Source organism: Cyprinodon variegatus, unplaced genomic scaffold (assembly GCF_000732505.1).
Source record: "Cyprinodon variegatus isolate N-32 unplaced genomic scaffold, C_variegatus-1.0 Scaffold827, whole genome shotgun sequence".
Classification (NCBI taxonomy): domain Eukaryota; kingdom Metazoa; phylum Chordata; class Actinopteri; order Cyprinodontiformes; family Cyprinodontidae; genus Cyprinodon; species Cyprinodon variegatus.
Window position 1 is genome coordinate 234,482 of NW_015151280.1, and position 20,424 is coordinate 254,905.

General features: G+C 38.3%; 1 protein-coding gene across 4 annotated transcripts in view; it reads left to right on the plus strand.

Annotated features, from left to right (window-relative positions):
* The window catches only part of rims2 (regulating synaptic membrane exocytosis 2), a 263,822-nt gene that overhangs the window by 124,557 nt on the left and 118,841 nt on the right, over positions 1-20,424 (plus strand). For 3 of the 4 annotated variants that reach the window (XM_015396880.1, XM_015396884.1, XM_015396885.1), the window contains 2 exons: positions 6,862-7,802; positions 19,218-19,429. In XM_015396880.1, coding sequence (XP_015252366.1) covers positions 6,862-7,802; positions 19,218-19,429 — 1,153 coding nt within the window. Of the gene's footprint in view, positions 1-6,861; positions 7,803-18,922; positions 18,991-19,217; positions 19,430-20,424 lie in introns of all 4 variants that reach the window. The other variant, XM_015396886.1, reaches the window with a different exon arrangement.

The following is a 20,424-nucleotide window of genomic DNA, read 5'->3' on the forward strand; positions in this document are numbered from 1 at the left end:
GTAAGATGACTGCAATTAATTATCGGTGACTCATTTTTACTTTAATAAGTTTTGGAAAACAAATGTACTTTTAAGGGTAGTTTTTACTGCATTTATTGAAGAGTAAAGGTGTTAAACAAAATACACCACGGAGACAAACACATAGAGTTCAAGTTGAATTGAGGCTTCTTTTTTTGTTCTCAAGCTTGATTGGTTTAAATGTTTTATGTTGATGTGGCTTTGTCATTTGGACGTCAATTAAAACAATAAAGTAAACAGTATACTGTATCTTGCCATTGGAAATAACTTACTCTATTCTCATCTACACATACATAACATAATGCAAGTAATCATTCCATACATTTTATACCAAAAAATATATTAAAAGTGTTTCTTCCACCTAAAATCATCATGTTATCATGTAATAACTTTATTTATGTTTATTTTATTTTAATCTCATTCTTCGAAAAAAACATGAATTACATTCAAAATCATTAGTTGTGAAACTTTGCATAATTTTTAAATATCAGATGTCATGATTTTGAGTAGTATTTAAGGGTGTAAATCATTTGGACTTAGACAACTTTTATTTTCATTTTGTATATGCAGATTGTATACAAAATGAAATTTAATTTTGCACAGCTTTCAGGCAGTAGATGAGCAGCAGCTTAGCAGCACCATGTGTCACGCAATGATTTATCCTGATGTACGCCGGTACATTAACAAAGACGATACATTTAGATTTTTATTTAGCTCTGGAAAACCTTGTGAGATTGTTGCTGAGTTTGAATTCGTGGGATGCATCCTCCTAAGGCCAGATTCGGTGGCCAATTCTTTTCGGATGGAAGACTCGTTTTTTATGCGGCCTACAAATGCATTGTTCTTCTTGCCCGTTTTAATGGACAGGTCCTGTGTATCCTATGTAGCCTTGGATGTCCCATGATTCATTGCAAGTCCAAGCAAGCTGGGTGCTCGGTGCTCAGAGTTTAAAGGTCCTTGGCGCCGAACAGTGGTGAATATTGGGAGTGCAGTTTAATATAANAGCAGCACCATGTGTCACGCAATGATTTATCCTGATGTACGCCGGTACATTAACAAAGACGATACATTTTGATTTTTATTTAGCTCTGGAAAACCTTGTGAGATTGTTGCTGAGTTTGAATTCGTGGGATGCATCCTCCTAAGGCCAGATTCGGTGGCCAATTCTTTTCGGATGGAAGACTCGTTTTTTATGCGGCCTACAAATGCATTGTTCTTCTTGCCCGTTTTAATGGACAGGTCCTGTGTATCCTATGTAGCCTTGGATGTCCCATGATTCATTGCAAGTCCAAGCAAGCTGGGTGCTCGGTGCTCAGAGTTTAAAGGTCCTTGGCGCCGAACAGTGGTGAATATTGGGAGTGCAGTTTAATATAATACAAGTATCTAATAGTTCCATCTAAAATGAATGAAAATAGTTGTTTTAAATCAGGGGTGTCAAAGGCTACGTTCACACTGCAGGCCTTGATGCTCAATTCCGTTTTTTTGTTTTTTTTGTGAAATCCGATTTTTTTGTGTTGCCTTTCACATTTCCAAATATATGCAAATTGTATGTGATCTCCTGTGTGAACTGCAGTCATACAACCTAAGAGTCCCGCGTGAGCAGTAGAGGACGCATTGACGTCACAGGCCAGCATGCTCTGTGTTTATGGAAGTAAACATGGATGTTAGTGCCGGAGCGTATCTAGCGATCTTTCCCAACCATAAAAACACAATCTTTTTCAGATGGTTAAACATAAATACTGCTCTCTGCATCATTGTCTGCCATGGTTGTTGTATTTCTTGCCGCTTCTTGCTGGCAAGACCCAGAATAGTGACCTATGTCGGGTATTAATGGCGTTCAGGTCGGATGAATGCGACCTGGCCATTCAGACGCAGGTCGCATTTGAAAAGATCAGATTTTTATTTGATTCAGAACCACATAGCCAAGTGGCCTGGGTCACATTGGAAAAAAACGGATCTGTGTTGTTCAGACACCCATGAAAAGATCAGATACAGGTCACATATGGGCCAAAAAATGGGATTTGGGTCACTTCAGGCTGCAGGGTGAAAGTAGCCAAACTGGTTCCAGAAAGGGCCGTGTGGCTGCAGGTTTTTCTTTCCAACCAAGCAATAGCACACCAGACTCCAGTCATCTCATCGAGTCATCATGTTCAGATTGGACTCGCTTGATCTCTTATGGAGATTGATACAATATGCAAGAGAAGGTTGCTTTTGAGAGGATTCTATTTAAATTAAGTGCAATAATCTGCCAATGCAGTGAGGCAATTGCACTTTACAAGACTTCATGAAGTCATGATAGTCTCATAACAAAAAGTATATAAATCTCAAAACAAGATGTAAGATTTGAGTCCAGCCCATTCTGTCAATGAACATAATAATATGACTTATTTTGTATGACACAACGAAAAGTGATCTGAAATGTAAAACATCTTAAAATTAGGGGGTAAATAATATGATTGCCAAAGAAAATTGTATTTTTTCCTCAAAATAAGATGACATATAAACTACTTGAAATAAGAAAATATTTTTTTTTATTTCAATTCAAATCATCTTATTACATTAGTAAATTGTCTTACCTACTAGCTCAAATTGAGGCATATGACTTATATGTCAATTTTTGTAGTGTATGTTTTAAGTACACGGGCCAGGATCAGTTCTCCAGGGGTGCTGGCCCCTGTTGGCCCCTGCTGGCCCCTGCCTTAAACCTCCTATGGTTATATAAGATCAGACAATGAAATGGATTTTTACCTATATTTATTTTTTACATTTAGGATCCATTTGGCTGTATTTCAAATATCTATGTCTTTTAATGCAGGGGTCTTCAACCCTTTTAGATGGATGAAGAAATGTTTGCATTTCATCCTTAATAGCCTCCAAGGGCTGGGGAGGTTTGTTAATCACCCATTTATTCAGTATCCTTTTTAACCAAATACTTTTTTTTACTTTTTCTTTACTAGTAAAAATATGACAAAGTGCTGCTACTTTTACTTAAGCACAATGTTTTTACTCTACTGTCCTCTGTGTAGATCTTGGTGCTCAAGAAGCTAAAGAACAAGCAAAGTGGTTGAGATACCACAATGATAAAACAGAAGGGTGAATAACGAGAACATTTTTTTATTTTCATATGTAATCAAACTCTCTGTTGTTATTTCTTCTGTCCCTTTGAATAATGTGCTTCACCATTGTACCTTTTTGGGAAACACATTTTGTCCCTTTCAGGTGTTAATCTTTCTCCCCTTTCTAACAGCCCATGATTTAAATGTACAGTAGTTCATAACCTTGTATATAGCACTCATTCATCATAATGTTTCTACCTGGAGGGAAACTGTTTAGTATTCAATGTAGAAATTCACCTGAGAGAACCTGATATTGGCCTAGATGTATCCTTCCAGATTGTTTGTATTGTTGTATTGCCAATCCATTACGGTCAAACTCACCCTCAATGGTCTGTGATGCAATAGGTGAGGGTCATGCCTCCTCATTCCTCTTCAGTGAATCAGCCAATCACACAGGGGGATTTTCTTACCGTGACCACAGAGCTAAGCTGGCAGGGGTGATTTATGAAGCCCTTTAAAATTTATGGGAAGTTGTCAAGGTACAAAATGAAGGGGATGCTTCACGGAGATTTTTCCTTACAGAAATGTCATTATTACTTTGCAGCAAAAAGCGGGAGAAGTGTAGGAGAAAAGTGGCTCATGAATAATTAACTCTGAATAAAGAAATAAATGCCTTATTGGACAATTAGCCTCCTCTGGGTACTCCATCTTCCTTTATGTTGAGCTCTTTTTTTAACAGGCAGATTCATTAGAGAATGAATACATAAAAGTTGCCACTATTGTTATTTTATTAGTATTGTTCATGATTTCTATTCACGAATACAGGTTTTTTTTATTTATATTTATAAAACTATTTAAAATGAATTAGAATATAGAGGTAACAAAATCTTTTATGCCACAATATTTTAAGTATTAAAAAAACTATAAATTATTGTTTGCTGTCTTCATATGAGTCATCAGAAAGCTTCATGAGATTTAACAACCAAAAAAACAAAATTAAAACGTCTCCATTTTTCCAATCAGGTAGAGTTTAGAACATAGTTGGATATTTTTTAACATGAAATGAAACATATAATAAAAGGTGTTATCACAAAAATGTGATCTATACAATACAATACCTATTAATTATAAAACATACTGACCTTTAAAGAACATAATAATGTGCATGGGAGTTCTAGATATTCAACTGATTTAGTTAAGGAAAAAACAAGGAAATGTTAGTTTGATTAGGAAAAGCATGAAGGTATTTAAATATTTCACCTGTAAAGAATAGAGGGTCATAAATCAATAACTTTCTATTATTAGTTCTCGGATTTATAATTGGTTTTGATCCATGGACTTTGCTGTTCTATGGATAAATGTAAAGGCTACAGACTAAATCTCATACAGCCTTAACACCTATTGAAACTCATATCTACATTATATGAGTTGCAACACTATTTAATTTCTCTTTGGGATAAATTTTGGGATATGTTTTTTTAATACTTTAGTGTGGATATGTTTCTGTGCGCTGGCATCAATTTTGGTCACAAAAAGGTTGAGAAAGTACACTGCCTGTGATGGGCAACTTACTTTCACCTCTTGAGATAGTACTGCTTTTTGTTGTTCATAGGCTGTTTCTCAATTCACAAAGCGAGTACGGACTCTTGTCCGTTTTTGAGAAGAACACAGTAAAGTATGGACTTGATTAGAACGGGAGCATGCAGCATAAATATGGGTCAATTAGAGCAGAAGCGTACTCTTGGTCAGCTCGTCTGGAGCTGCATTTCACATCCTGTTATTAATAGACTCTTGGTGATAATTAATACATTCGTACTTTTTTTAATTTAGTGGCGGAATAACAATAAACACAGTCAGATAAACACACATCAAATGAACATTTTGTCAAACAAAACAAAAAAATCGCCATGAGAGCCAGCGGTCCTTCACACACGGCTATGCAGAGAGAGGGCTGCTGGGCTGGGATTAGACCTGGTTGCCTTTACCCTTGGAGGTCCACTGATTGCTGTGGTGATCTCAATTTCGGAATTTTTTTTTTTTAAATTATGCTTAAGATCGGTAAATGGGCCATATAGTGACACTTAAAATTATAATGTTGTACTTTATTGAACAAAAGCAACAGAAAAAAGAGCTTTTAACTTAATACTCTGATCTCTGTGAGCGCTCTATTGAAAGCTGCTGCTGCTGCAGTGCATGCTGGGAGAGCTGTCAATCTCAATAACAGACAAGTCTGCTGTGATGCATGCTGGGTAAAGAGGGAGGGGCGAGAACAACATCCAGGGACTTTGTCTGTTCTCTGTCTGCTGAGGACGTTTCACAAGTACACGAGAACGCACAAGTACACATATTGAGAAACGGTCACGGTTACAGCTAGAAATGTTTGCAAAGCATTTTCAGACTGATTGCTGTTCCCTTCAAGAGTTAGTCTAACACCATAACCAAGCCATCCTTGTCATCAAATGACAATTTTATAAACAAGATGGAAACACAAAACACAGTAGCTGCAAACTGATTGTAAATCTCTGTGACTATAAAAGGGAGTTCATTCAATCCTTACTTTACTCTATATAAAGGTGAAACTTTTCTCAAAGTTTACTTTCTCAAAATGGTCCAGCGTCAAAGTGATAAAAGGTGACATTAGCGCACAGAAAAGGGGTCTAAATTGGAGTAGGAGAGAATCTACAGGCGCATAAAAAGCAAGAGAGCGCAGAAAAAGAGCATTAACTTCTGTTTGTGACATAGTGTGGGCCAAAATGCACAAGAAGAGAAGATTACTTGCATGTATTTGAAATGAAATTACTTGTATTAGTATTTTTTTGTATTAGTGTGCACTCTTGGCAGAATGTTTACTTTAAATCCAACCCAGAAGTCAGTTTGTTTATTCCTAAATTCAGTTTATACAAAATTTGTATCAGGAATTTCAATTGCAGATTTTTTCCCTTACAAAAAATGCCTAATAATAGATTTACCATAATCAGTTTGAAAACTCTAAATAATACCAGACAAAACACATGTTTAATGATTTAATTCATGTTTTAAACTAAACGCTACCACAGAAAATATAACAAATGTATATGTGAGGACTCATAAGAAGAAAAGAGAGAGAAAGCGAAAATAAAGGAGAAAAATACAGCATAGCGATAAAGAATAGGTCCTAGAAATCTGTTTACTCACCTGCAAGAAGCAAGAAGGAAGAAAAAAATACATCACAACAACCCTAACAAAGGAGGGTGTGTCCAATAAACACGCAGTAAATACATGTACACAAACATCAGAAGTAGGCCTACCACATATGAACATTACAAAATGTCTTTCAGAGCTACATGTAGGTATAGTTGCAGCTCGGAATTAAGCATAGCTGTATATTTTTAAACTACTGGATCCAAATACCTGTGGTTTATACACATGCGTTTGCTTGGGTACATAAGGTAAATACGGCTACTTCAGCTGTTAGAAATGCTCAATAGCAGGTTTGAGGTGCCCCAGACCCGCCCAAGAGCCCAGGGCTACAACGGAGGAGAACCAAGCTGAGAAATTTCCAAACACTAATCAGAGTAAAGAGACACAGGGCAGCAGAAACAGGCATGGCAGCAACAAGCCTAGATTTGCAGAAAATAAGCCCTCTAGTGATTCAGAATGTTTTTTCTTAATCATTTTGTATGATATGAATTGCTGTCTCCCTTGAAAGACAAGGGAATTATAATATAGAAAAATTGGACATATAAATGATAACATTTAAAGTTAACCCACCTGCCAACCTAAGTGTTTATCTTCCTTTTTCCAACAGGAAAAGAAGCCCATCTGCATCCAGGGATCCAAACCAAAAATACGACCAAAGGGAGGGGGGCGACCACCCACAGTATGCACCCACAGACGGCAGTATGCCCAGATCACCGTCAGACTATGGCGATGGGGACCCACGGCGGGTTCCGCAGGGCCCACACATATTCCCAGATGTCAATGCGATGCGAATGGGCTACAGGGACCGTCGGGGTCCTGGCCGTTGGCATTCCCAGGAATATCCACTTGACCAAGAGCTAGATGGACCGCCGAGTGACTTTGACCTCCAGCGTCAGCGTCAGGAGGAGTTTCAAGCGCGGTATCGCAGTGATCCAAACCTGGCACGCTATCCTGTAAAGCCTCAACCTTACGAAGAGCAAATGAGAATGCACGCTGAAGTGGGGCGGCTGAGGCATGAACGTCGCCATAGTGATGTCTCCTTAGCCTACACAGAACAGGATGACCCTGGCCCTATTAGATTGTCTCGTCAGCATCTCACCGAGCGCAGGCCGCCTATGGTAGGACAGCGCTCGTACTCTGTTGATCGGTCTTCCCCAGGACCCATTGGTCCTGGCTTTGGAAGTCACAGAAACTCCAACCGCAGCCCCCCAACGCCACATCGGAGTCCTGTGCTTGGTGATCGATCAGGGGGGCTGCGAAGAGGAGACCTAGGGGATCCTATGATGAGGCAGCAACACCATTTGGACCCCAATTCAGCTGTCCGCAAGACCAAGAGGGAGAAGATGGAAAGTATGCTAAGGAACGACTCTCTTAGCTCAGACCAGTCAGAGTCAGTGAGGCCCCCACCCCCGAAGCCCCATAAAACCAAAAGGGGGGGAAAGATGAGGCAGGTATCACTGAGCAGCTCAGAGGAGGAGCTGGCCACAACGCCGGAGTACACGAGCTGTGAGGATGTGGAGATTGAGAGTGAGTCAGTCAGTGAAAAAGGTAGGAGCCTGCTCAACATCTCTCCTCTCATCGTATTTGTATGTTAATTCATGTTAGAATATGTTATTTGACGTTTTTAATTGTTTTTTTAAACACAGGCTGGAATGCTGTAATAGAATGCTGAAATAGTATTTTAAAAACAGAAGTTGTTAAAATAGTTCATCATGTAATTATTGTTGCTGTCTTGTGTCACGATTATTGATGCTGTTTATGACTCCAGTTTCCCCTAGGCTACGATATCAATGTATGTGTGTTTGGTGTGTCTGAATGTATGTGTGAATTTTTTTGTATGGCTCATTATTTTCAGTTTAGATATGTTAGAATGGTAAATTTTTATCATTCCACCCATTTGGAAGGATCACCAGCTCTTCTAGAGTCAGTAGCTACAAATTTATGTGAAGAAGCAATAAATAAAACTAAACCTTTGATTTTAGCACATTTAAAATCTCTGTGAGAACTGAAAGTAATGAGTCTTGTATTTCCGAGTTCCTCTACTGCTGTTTCTATATGTCAACAGAAAAGCTAACAGTTCCTGTGTCTTTAGGGAGGAGGATTCCAAATTCTTGGGCTTACTTGATTGTTTGTGATATGTTCTGGTGTGAATGGACTTTAATCTGTATCAATCATTATTTGCACGAGGGCTGCAACCATCAACTATTTTATTTTTGGGTGAAGCCATCAATAATCTTTTTGATTTATCTGGTAACATATAAAGACATATTTTACGCAGATTAAAATTCCTTCCAAGAATAATTTTACTATATGCCTTATTTGAGTAGATGTTCAATTAAAAAGTAAACGATACTTAATAGGTTTTTTCTTTTGACAGCACTTTGACAAAGCAAGTTAAAACGACGCCACTTGAGCAGTTCTGGATCATGCCATTTGTCTTGGAAAAAGACGGATTTCATCTTAAATGATTTTATATAAATTGTGGCCATGATTACTTCTCTAAAATACACTGCAAAAACAATCTAGAAATGAGCAAAAATGCCTTAAATTAAGTGTATTTACGATTAATTTGAGTAGGTAAATAAGATGATCTGCCACTGGAATGAGTATTTTTACTCTTAAAGTAAGATATCTAGATAAAAAGCACTTGGAATAAGACAATGCAATCGTGTTTTGTTATTTTATTTGTGAATCGTCTTGTTTCATTGGCAAAAAGTTTATTTTACCTTCTCAATTCAAGAACAAATGCATCGTTTTTAAGAAAAAAATACTTATCTAGATTTAGATTTTTTTTTTCTAGTGTGGTTATTCTTTTAGCAAATTAAAATGTTATACTCTTTATTTTCCAGTAACAATTTGATTACCAAACTAGATCATTTCAATAATTGATTAATCACGATTCATCCGATTAATCCTTTCAGCATTGATCTGTACTTTTATTTTAATAAAACTCATTAAGTAAAATTTTCATCAATCCAAATGACATATTTTCAAATAGATCTTATTGTTATAATTAAGGTGCTTTCTACCTCAGTAATGTTATGGGTAATGAGCACAAATGAATAAAAAAGGGGATAAAAACATATTTTCTGCTACATACTAGAACTGTGTGTGACAAAAGAAGGCAAAGGAATTAATTTAGCTGCTGCTTCTCTGTCGTAAGAGAAGCAGCTGAAAGCAGGCGATGCATTATTAATGTGGGAGTTTCTATGTTTACAGGTAGTCCAAATACAGTAGTGTCTACAGCTTCCAGTGGCCGGCAAATATCAGAGAAAAAGGAAAGACAAAACTTAGCAGCTGAACTGAAATTCTGTAACCTTCCTAATCAGCTAGACAATAGGTCAACCTCAGAAAGCAGATTCATCGGAGCTTATATAGTTAATCTTTTGTTTTCCTAGTATCCTTTAGAGTTACACGAAATCCAAAAAGGGACTGAGTTGTCACGCAAATGTCAGTTTGTAGGTTAAAGCTAAGCAGAACTTCTGAAAGAATACCTTTGTTATTGTTTGAGTTTGTAGAACAAGATAGAATTTAATTTTGAACCCTAAGCCAATTACTGTTTTGTTGAGTAACAATGACAAGGTACCATAAAAGGTACCTGTCAGGTTCAAAAAGAAACCTTTACCATTTTATATATATGATATTTTTTATTTTACTGTTAAATGTTTAAGAGGGTAGGTCCTCGAAGACTGTTAAGTTTTAATTTTTATTTGGGTTAGTTTTGTGTTATATTAAAAGTTTAAATCCAGTGTTAAGTTTGCTGCAGTAAAATGCATCAGTTATGTTTGCAGGTGAAGGTTCTCAGTCATCCAGGTCATGGTCGGTCCAAAAAAAAAAGAAAATGTTAAACAATCCACTGGACTTTGTTTCCAAGTTTGAAGATGTTTCGCTTCCCATCCAGGAAGCTTTTTCAATTCAAAATGTCAGGAATAGCATTGAGTCAGAGGTTTTATACAGTAGCCCAACAAAGCCTTGCATTTTTTTTTTTAAACATGCAAATTGAAACAGACGAAGGGGTCCAACCATTTGGAATGGGGGCGGTTACTTCTTTTGTTATCCTGCATTGCCCCATACCCATCCAAGCGTCTGTAAGGGGGGTTGATAGAGGGGATTGTTGACCTGGCTGAATAGACGAGGTCCTCCTCTCTCCTGTACAGGAGCTCGGGCTGCAATTATAGGAATGATAGGATGAAGGATTTAACTCAATTGCTGTATTGTAGATTTTTAAAAGCGGAAATCTATGTTTAAGGTGAGTTATTCTCTCTTAACATAGATGCCTTTCTTTCTCTCAAACCACCTGTCTTCTTCTTTGTCCAGAATGTGAACATTCTGGTCCTCAAAAGAATGTCCTTTGTCCAAAGGCTGGAGATGTACATCATCAGTTATGTTGGTAATATTTACTTTATGGATCCCTGCCCCCCCTTTTCTTAACAGATTTTTTTAGGTCCTCTAAGATTTGCAGACATTTTTCTCTGTAAATATCGTCTACATCGTACCAAATCAGATTCAGATCTGGTCTTTTTTTTCTCAGCTGTGGGTTTGCTGTAATGGATGAACTTTTTCCGTTTGTCAGATGGCTATTTGACTATTTAACCATGCTCCAGTGGACTTGTGCTTTACTTTGATGCAACTTTACAAAGCTAAGCTCATCAGACAGATTTTTTGTTGAGAAAAGCTCTTTTGGACAAAATATCGCATGCTTCTGGAGCCTTGTTCTAGTTGTATTTTCTTGAAGACTAAGTCTAGTTTTTGGATGCATTTGATGAGTTATCCACTCCTGGGAGAATCGGCAGATATATGTTATGTTTTTTTTGTTTCCATTTTTAAATAATGCTCCTCTTCTCATTTTCAAAGAATGGATTTTAATTGTATACAATCTGTGCTCATTTATTTCCTCTTGGACTTGTGTCTTTGCTCTTCTGTATGGTCAAGAGCAGTTTCTGCTTTCCTGCTTTTAAAGAGGTTGTCGCAAAAGTTAATGATCAGTTATTCAAGTGAAACTGTCCTCTGTCCCACTTGGACTGATGCTGCCAGAGCTGTTAAAGACTCAGTTGCAGATGCAGATGAGATACTGGAGCAAAAATCTAAGTCGTTGTTGCAAAATTAGAGAATACGGGTTAACATCTCAAAGGACTCCTTAGACTAAGTTTCTGAAATAGCTCCATATTGGTCTGTATGTTTCATTCATGTATTCTGAACATATTGCTGATATATTTGACTATTTGGATAGACTCTTAACTGTCCATTAAGTGGTTTAGATAATTGATTAATTTTCTGATATGGTTTCGCCCCAGGGTGTCCATCTGGCCCTAAGTGATATTTCATTTCGGGGCCCGCTATTTCTGCCAATTACATGGATTTCTGGAATCGACAGTCAGATGATCCGAAAAATTCACGCATCTACAATCTTCTCACAAACTGATATACATATTTAATTCCGATGATTCTAACTGACAACTGATGAAAACCCCAAATTTAGTTTCTCAGAAAACTAGAATATTAAGAAAAAGTTCAATATTGAAGACATCTGGTGCCCCATTTTTATCCTTAATTCACTCCCAACACCTTTAACTGGTCCCTCAGTTTAAGATGTGTATGGAGCTGACTGCTGAGCTGACAGTTGTCCTAAAGATGGCAACTGACACCGTGCACAAAGAGGGCAAGACACAAACGGTCATCTCTAAACGGTCAGCTCTTTGTCCAAGCACAGTAATAGAGAGGGAAGGAAAGGATGTGGTAAAAGTCATGGGGAAAACCCAACAGTAGAGATGATTGGGAAACCGATCCTTTCAAAATGGTCAAAGGTTCACAGAGAGTGGAGTGCCACTGAAGTCAGTGCTTCAAGGGTAACCATGCACTGATGAATGATAATAGATTTCAATAATTGAACTTAATTGATCTCACATTGGAGAAATTTACCTCTGAGTTTTGCCCATCGCCTCAGGGAGCAGTGGGCTGCCATCGTGGGGCACCCGGGGAGGAATTGGGGTTAAGGGTCTTGCTCAGAAAAACAGAGTGGCAGTCTGTGGGAGACATAGACTGGACGGCTGCTGGGTGGTCCAACATTATTTTCTCTAATTAAAGTGAATTTTGCATTTCCTTTAGAATATAGGGTTCCAGAGTCTGGAGGAAGCGAGGAGACACAGTGTAATGTTTCCACAGTCAGTGATGGTTTGAGGCGGCATGTTATCTGCTAGTCTTGGTCCATTGTCGAACCTCAACCCAGTCGTCTACCAGGAAGTTATTGACCACTTCACCTCACTTAGAGGGGAGTGGTGGCCTAGTGGTTAGGGCATAGAGCTTGGAATCCATAGGTTCTGAGTTCAAGCTTCACTCCCACAGACTGCCACTCTGGGTCTCTGAGTAAAACCCTTAACCCCATTTTTGCTCCCCATGATGGCATGGATGGGTTAAATAGGGAGGTAAATTTCTCCAGTGTGAGATCAATAAAGTTCTATTATTATTGTTATACTTCATGCTTCCTGCTGCTGACCAGCTTTATAGAGATACAGATTTCATTTTCCAAAAAGACTTGGTACACAGCACCAAAGCTACCATTACCTGGTTTAAGAACCAGGTTCTTACTTAACCAGCAAACTAACCTGACCTTAACACCATGGGAAATCAATGAGGTATTGTGAAGAGGAAGATATATTACATCAGAGCTAGCAATATAGAAGAACTTAAGGAATGGTTGACTCCATGCCACTCCGCATCGCTGCAGTAATCCATACAAAACAAGCACCAACGAAGTAATCAGTGCTGTATATTTTCACTTTTTATGTTCATTTTTTCAGTTGGCCAACATCTGTAGAAATGTATTGCGGTATTGGTTTTAAGTAATATTCTAATTTGCTGGGATACAGAATCTGTTTTTTTTTTTTTATTAGTTGTCAATTTAATAATCTGAATAAAAAAATAAATACTTGAATATAACTGTCTTTATGTAATAAGTAAATAAATATAATATGTAATTTTTATTTTTTTATTGGAATTGCTTAAATTATCATTATCATTATACTCAAACTATAATACCATTTTCCAGTGTTGCGAAAAGTATAAAAAAATTACTAGTATGATATTTACACTGACTGTCTTGGATTTTATAATTTTTATAATACATTGTAATCTACAAAGCGTGGCATCTTTAAATAATCAATATAATGTCTCAAAAATCAAGCAAATACTTAAATGTTGTCAAAGTTTAACCAAATAAATTTAAAGTGAAATCATTAGTCTTTAATAAGTGTAAATATATGTAACAGCATGCAATATCATGATAAAATGTATATTAAGAAATGAAAACTTTTCATATTAATCATTGCGTGTGTGTCAGCATGATCATAAATAAAAAACATCTTGGGCCTCTTTGTTACTCTGGAGCCCTAAGCAGACCTTTAGTTTGCTATTCATTGGGTTGGCTCGGTTTAGCAACATGGGTTACATATAAAACAAAATGCTTTGAGATAAGTAATAAGGGAAATAAGTAATAAGTGGAAATGTGTCCCTTTATGGTCATGTTTTCAGTGTGTATTGATATATGTGCAACATGAACACAAGCTGGTAAAGGCGTAGCAGTTAAACTGGTCAGAGCCAAGCAGGATGTAAGCCTGTAGGTTCTCCTGTACTGTTGGGGGGGGTCCTTAAGGAAGGATGAGGAAATGAGAACAGTTAACGTCGGGTCTAAGAAGAGAATGTAGCTGGAGGAGAAAGGATGTGTCTGCTGTTATAGGTCTGCCTCATGTGTTTGAGCAGAGGAGATGGATTTAATGCAATGGTCCTCTCTCCTTTCCCTCTGTATTGATTCCTCTGACATGTAGCCTCATAATAGTGCCTAACACACAGAAAACAGAGAATAGCGAGCTAACTGCAGCCGACAGATAGACACTGTGTAACAACAACCTAAACTACTGTGCCGTTAATGGCTTTTGCGATTAGTGTTTTACACCTCTGTAAGTCTGTTGGTTTGTCTCCAACAAAAGTCTTTTTGATTTCGACTTTTTACCTAAAAGAGTCAATTTACAGATTTAATGTGAAATACAAAAAAAAACAAAGGAAAAAAAAAAGTCAGAAGAGGTTTGCTGTATCACCTATTGTTACTATGTTTAAACATACACACCGTTTCACCCTTGCCTCCTTTTTGCCCTCACACTTCGAATTGTTGTAAAAACAGCATCAATAATTAATGATCCAATTAATAGTTTACACTAGTTTTTATTGAGCTGTCAGAATGATGGAAAGCCTGGAGTCGGTGAACTCCAGCCATCGCCTGCGCTCTGCCTTCCACCTGAATCAGCACTTTGAGGGAGCCTCGGAGCCGGGGCGAAACAGCAGGGCTGGGCATGCAGTGCTGATGCGCATAATTTATGGCTTTGATGAGTTTCCTGCTCTCTGAAAAACCACACTGTGCGTTGGTGGGGATCGATGCCCCACTGTGGTGTGGCACTGTTAATAAAGCTTCTGGGAAGGAATGGTGTTTGTAAATGCTGGATGCAAAGTGAGGGGTTGAGTTGGGGAGAAGCATGCCCACGCAGACACGCACAGAAGCAGACAGGCAGGCTCTGATGCAGACGGGCGGGCTCATTGATTGAGGAAACAGAGACAAGACGTTGAACCAGGATTTCAGCAGGACTTTAAACTGGTCTCCTCCTAGGAGCCAGGCTTACGGGAATAAAACTGAGCTTCTCGGTGATCCAAGCCAAAACCCTGAGGGCTCCGCAGAGAAGGACCAGGACACGATCAGAAGACAAGACTGACACGAAAACCCTCTCAATCCACTGGCCACCAGGACACGAACCTTGGAACTACAGCAAAAACAATCAAACAAAACACACAACGCAAAACAATGATCTGGCCTCGATAGCTGGGCTGGACTGAATATAAAGCAGAACCTACAGGTGGATGAGATCAGAGATGATTAGGAACTGGGCAAAACTAGGCAGGTGAATGAAATGAGTAATTAAGGCCAGCTATCAGAGCAGATCATAACAACAAGTAGATATACACATATTATAAATGTAAAGGTTGTGTTCAGCTATAAATGAAAGCCAAAAGCCATAAAGCATGTTGCTGCTGCTTTCAGAACACATTGATAGCTGTATTGAAACATTTATTAATGCTGACTTTATTTCACTAACTTTTAACACTTTGCTACACTTTGCTAATGTCACTAGTTGCAACTAGGAACAAAACTCTACTGCTTTAAGAGGCGGGATTTCCTGAAAAACAGCTAATCACAGGCAACTTATTTTCTTAGATTGGTTTGTTTGTTAAAGGGACAAATGTTGACACGAGTGCTGAGAAACATGTCCATATGCGAGTAGGAGAGAATCTACAGGAGCAAAAGAAAGCAAGAGAACGCAGAGAATGACCATGGACTAGTTCACTACCATGTACTAGTGACATATTAGGGGCCTTTGGGATAGAATCTGTACGCATAAATCAAACTCAAACCGTGCATGGAGAGTAGTTCATTCAGGTTGTTTAGGTGTGTGTTTTAAATAAAACAGCTTGTATGAGTATTGTTTTACGCATCATATCACACTGGTTCAGAGGTCTTATGTCATTTAGGGCCATAGTTTAGAAATCTTGTAGCAAGGCTTGGGAGTGGTAGTAAATGGTAAGGGTTTTGGGAGTGGTAGTGAATGCTTATTTTCTCTTTCATTTAACGAAGAACTAGTACATGTACATGATTGCTGTACTTAAGGGTATAGAGGACAATGTTTTATTCCCAGGTGGATCATCTTAATAAGTGGTCCTCCTAGTTGTCAATCATTCTGGTGATATGTTTACGTAATGCTGTCCTACGTGCTCGTCCTCTTAGCTATATTTTTCTGCACATGGGCACTTTCAGGCTTATATCTATGGTGAGCTAAGGTTTCAAACAGTCACTGAAACTCACCTTTCTCCTCACAGTTCTTTAAAAATGGCAGAGGGTCGTAAGAGAAAAAGTGTCTAGGAAGTGTATGAGAAGAAAAGAAAGGCCTCAGAAGAGGCAGATAAAATGCTTGGGAAGGAGAGTTCTCCATCTTTGATTAATAACAAAGATGGCGCAGGTACAGCATGGTGGAGGAGGAGTTACATGAGCAAAAACAGAAATGTGTGATCATCTGTCAGTCAGTTAACTGAATTCTCTATAAACTCCACTATATAGTTCCCGCTGTATGTGGAAACAGTAAGTTTGTATGAGCTATGAGAACAGCATATTTTAAACAGGGCATGCACTAAGAGAAATGGGCTGGTGCACGCTCTTGCACGCACATTTTATTTGAAGGTGGAGAGGGCGCGTCTTTTAAAACATTGTGAAAATCCTCCACAATACCTTTAAGTACATATTTTGAGTTTACTTTACTTGAGTTATTTTTTTTGGGTGGGAGTGCTTAGAACGTTCACTTCACTACATTTCAAAGTCAGATATTGTACTTTCTACTTCACCACATCTTTAGTTACTGGTTCCTTTTCGATCAGCTTAGCTTTGTAATCCCTGTTGCTGTTTTTCTTTCTTGAAATGCAGTTGGCCACATTATGTTTTTCACAAAGTTCATCCTTAAGAACAGGTATCCTGGATGTTTTAGCTATTTACCTTTTTTAACACAACTGGGTCAAATGGTAGCTCATTAGCAGGCATATGACATGCTGAGGGGGTAATTACTCCGAGGAGAAGAATTAAACATGGAAGAAAGCAGCCCTTGGGACTGAATTTGGACACCACTGTTTTAGAGATTTGCTTGACGTCCCACAAATGTGAGAAACTCAGAACAGATATTATTTGTGGTTAATATATATATATATTTTTTAAGGTGTTATGTGTTGCCATGTGAACAAGTGTTTCAGTAGGATGAGTTCTCCAAGCAGAGTTGTGGTTTCTTTGCGAATCTTTATTCAACCTCAGACCTCTATTCTATAGTGAAAGTGTGAGCAGAATTAAAACACTCCCGTTTTCTTTTTGGTGTGTTTTTAAATGGAAAATAATAATCAAAATAGCCACCCTTTTTTTGTGGCATTTTTATTCTTTTCACAGATGGTTCAGAATTTGTAGTAGAGCGGTTCTTCTGAAAGTTGCAAGGTTCTGTAAAATTAGACAAAAATGTACTGATTTTAGAACATTAAATTTGTACTTTTGAATACTGAAGTACTTTTAATTGAACATACTTCTGAATACTTACATATTTTCAAAAGTGAGTACTTCAGTACTTTCACTTGCAGTTGAGTAAAATTTGATCTTTACATAAGTACTATAGCTATGGAAGCTGAGAGTGGTCATAGTCAACTTTTTTTTTTTCCTTTGCTTTCTTGAGATAATGACATAACTATCTCGTCATGACGGTTGAGCAATTAATTGTTATCACGAGAAAACAGTTATTGATTTCTTGACATAACAAGATTATTAACCTGCATGACTTATAATTTACTCTATGAGTTATTATTTGCATCTATGCCTGTGGGGCCTGTAGTTGTGTGGTCGTAGTGCCGCGTGGGTGCAAATAATCAGTTTCTTAGTTTCCTATTTCTTTTCACTCATTGTCAGGTTGTGGGGGATGATTGGATTTCATGGAATACAGTAGAAAGAAACTGTGTTTTTATAAAAATCTTTAATCTGGACTAATTTTAGGGGTTAATGCCTCTTATACCTGTTACAGGCATAAAGCCGGGACTGTTTAGAAAACACCCGGTGACAGAACAACGGCTCTAAGGTGCCAGAGGCATAGGTGTAATTGCTTATGAATCAGAAGTGGAAGCAAATCATCAAACCAACAACGTTGTCTCTTTACCCAAGAGTTCAACACAGGATTATTTAAAGAATTAAACATAGGCTGCCATGACCTATAGTTATAAATCCTCTCCCGCTTTGTGGTATTGAAGGAGGTAATCAGTTTTAACACATTAACAATCACCTCGTTATAACGAGAAAACAGCTTTTGTTATCTTTAGATAATGAGAAAATTAACTAATTTTTTTATCGATAAAACCACTGTGTAATTACATGAGGGACACGACCGCCCTCGGCTTCTGTAATATCTGAATACTTCTCCCACCACTGTTCAGAAACTTTAAGCAGTGCTGTTGTTTAAAACTTAAGCACCAGTAGAGAAAGTCTTTTTTTTTTCCTTAATAAAAAAAAAAAATATGTTTTAAAAAGAACGGGATATCTCAGAATAATAGAAAATAATCTAATATGCAAATCTAGGCTTTTAAATTGAATTTCCACCAATTTAAACAATAAAAAAGTCCCATGTCTCTATTTACAGTAGCTCTCTAGTGTCCACTTGTAATGTGGGGTTTTGTATAATTTAATACAGGAGCTCTTAATTGTCTGCAGGTATGCTGAGTAAGAAGTAAGAACTTTCATGAATCATGCATTAGTTATTAGTACCTGAGCACCAGCAGTGTTTTACAGGAAACCTAGAAGTTGCATGTTCACCCTATCTGAGTTTGGGCAGTGTGTGGAAGTGTGTCTGTGTGAATGTGCGTATCTGTGTGTGTGTGTGTGTGTGTGTGTGTGTGTGTGTGTGTGGGATATGTGAATATTTGGGTGTCTTGTCGAAGTGATGTTCATGTAATCTATGTGCTCGTGTATGTCCGGTTTGTGGTGTCCTCACTTGTCCCTCTTGCTGTCCTCTCTCGTGTATTCGCGCCCTCCCCCCAAACCCTGCCCCCTCACATTACAGGAGATTTGGATGGCCATTGGTGGGACCATGCGTCATGGCATAGCAGCGAGGCCTCCCCAATGTCTTTGGTGAGACATGTGGAGCCCTGCCCTGACCCTCCCTCCCTCCTTCCCTCCCCACGTCCTGTCCTTTAATCCCATCTCCCTGTCTCTCTTTCTCTGTTTCTCTTTGTCTTTACTGTCCCATGCCCCCCGATCTCCCCGAGTCCTTTGTCATTTCATGTTTCCTTTGTTTTATTTACACCTTTGCATGTTGTTTTTTCTGTTTTCTTTCTGTTTTTATCCCACGCCTGTAGGGGAGAGTCAAAGGGGAAAAAGAAAAACTATTGAGCAGGCATTTATATCCGAGCCGACACACACCTTATCTGAGAGGCAAAAGAAAATGGTGCGCTTTGGGGGACACTCATTTGAAGAGGACTTGGCGTGGTGTGAACCACAGGTTAAAGACTCGGGAGTTGATACGTGCAGTAGCACTACCCTAAACGAGGAGCATAGCCATAGTGAGAAGGTACTGAGAAAATCTAGCCTGCATTTTGTGATTCTTCTTATTATTGTTTATTTTATTTTTTGTTTTTACCCATTCAATATTTGTTTACTTCCTCTCACCAACTTAAATCCGAAAAGAAGTTAATTCTGAATTTTTATTTGTCTAGATTAATTTGGTTTCTTTTTTATTTGATAATTTTTGCTAAAAACAAACAACATTTTGGGATTTCTCTTTTTTTGCTTGCCACCTGTACTTGCTGTTTTGCCCTCCTAATGAAGACACACATGTCACAATAGTTTGTAAAGCCCCTGTCACAGCTTGACGATTTAGACCAGCATATGCATGACGTACGAAAAATCAGCCAAATACTCTAGCGTTCATTGGATAAGTTATGAGTATGTTTTCTATAAGTTATGAGCACTCTGAAACACGCTGGAGTACGCTGAAATGCGCTGTCACATGTTGATGTGCAGGAAGTATTCCAGCGTATGCCATACCTGGGGGATAAGTTACAGGTAAGTTATTTGATCGTAAGTTTCTCATAAGTCCTGGCGTTTAGCTTATCCGAAACCTATGAGTAACTTGTGCATAACTTATGCGTAACTTATTAAGATCTTATCTCCAATGCATATCAATATATCTGATGTGTTCCAGACAACCGCTCGCTGAACGTGTTTCTAGCTTAACGCTACTATATAATGGCATATTGGCAGCATTTCAGTGTAAAAGGGGGTTCACAGGAGGAAACCATCTGTTCTCCTCCAGACTTCATCTCCCTCAAAGGGTGAGCATGAAGGTGAGTGTGATGGATCCTCCCTGCGTTCACGACCAACACTCTTCCAGTAAACAGCTAGCCTCGTGAAACCATCCTGATCTTGCGAGCTTTCAAGATTTTCACTCGTTAATCAGTCTGGCTACTTTCTGTTAAAGAAAATTTGGAGCCGTTCACCAAACGAACGTCCAATCAGCGTTGGCTTTGAGGCGGGTTGAGGTGTGACGCAACGAGAAGCGCGACA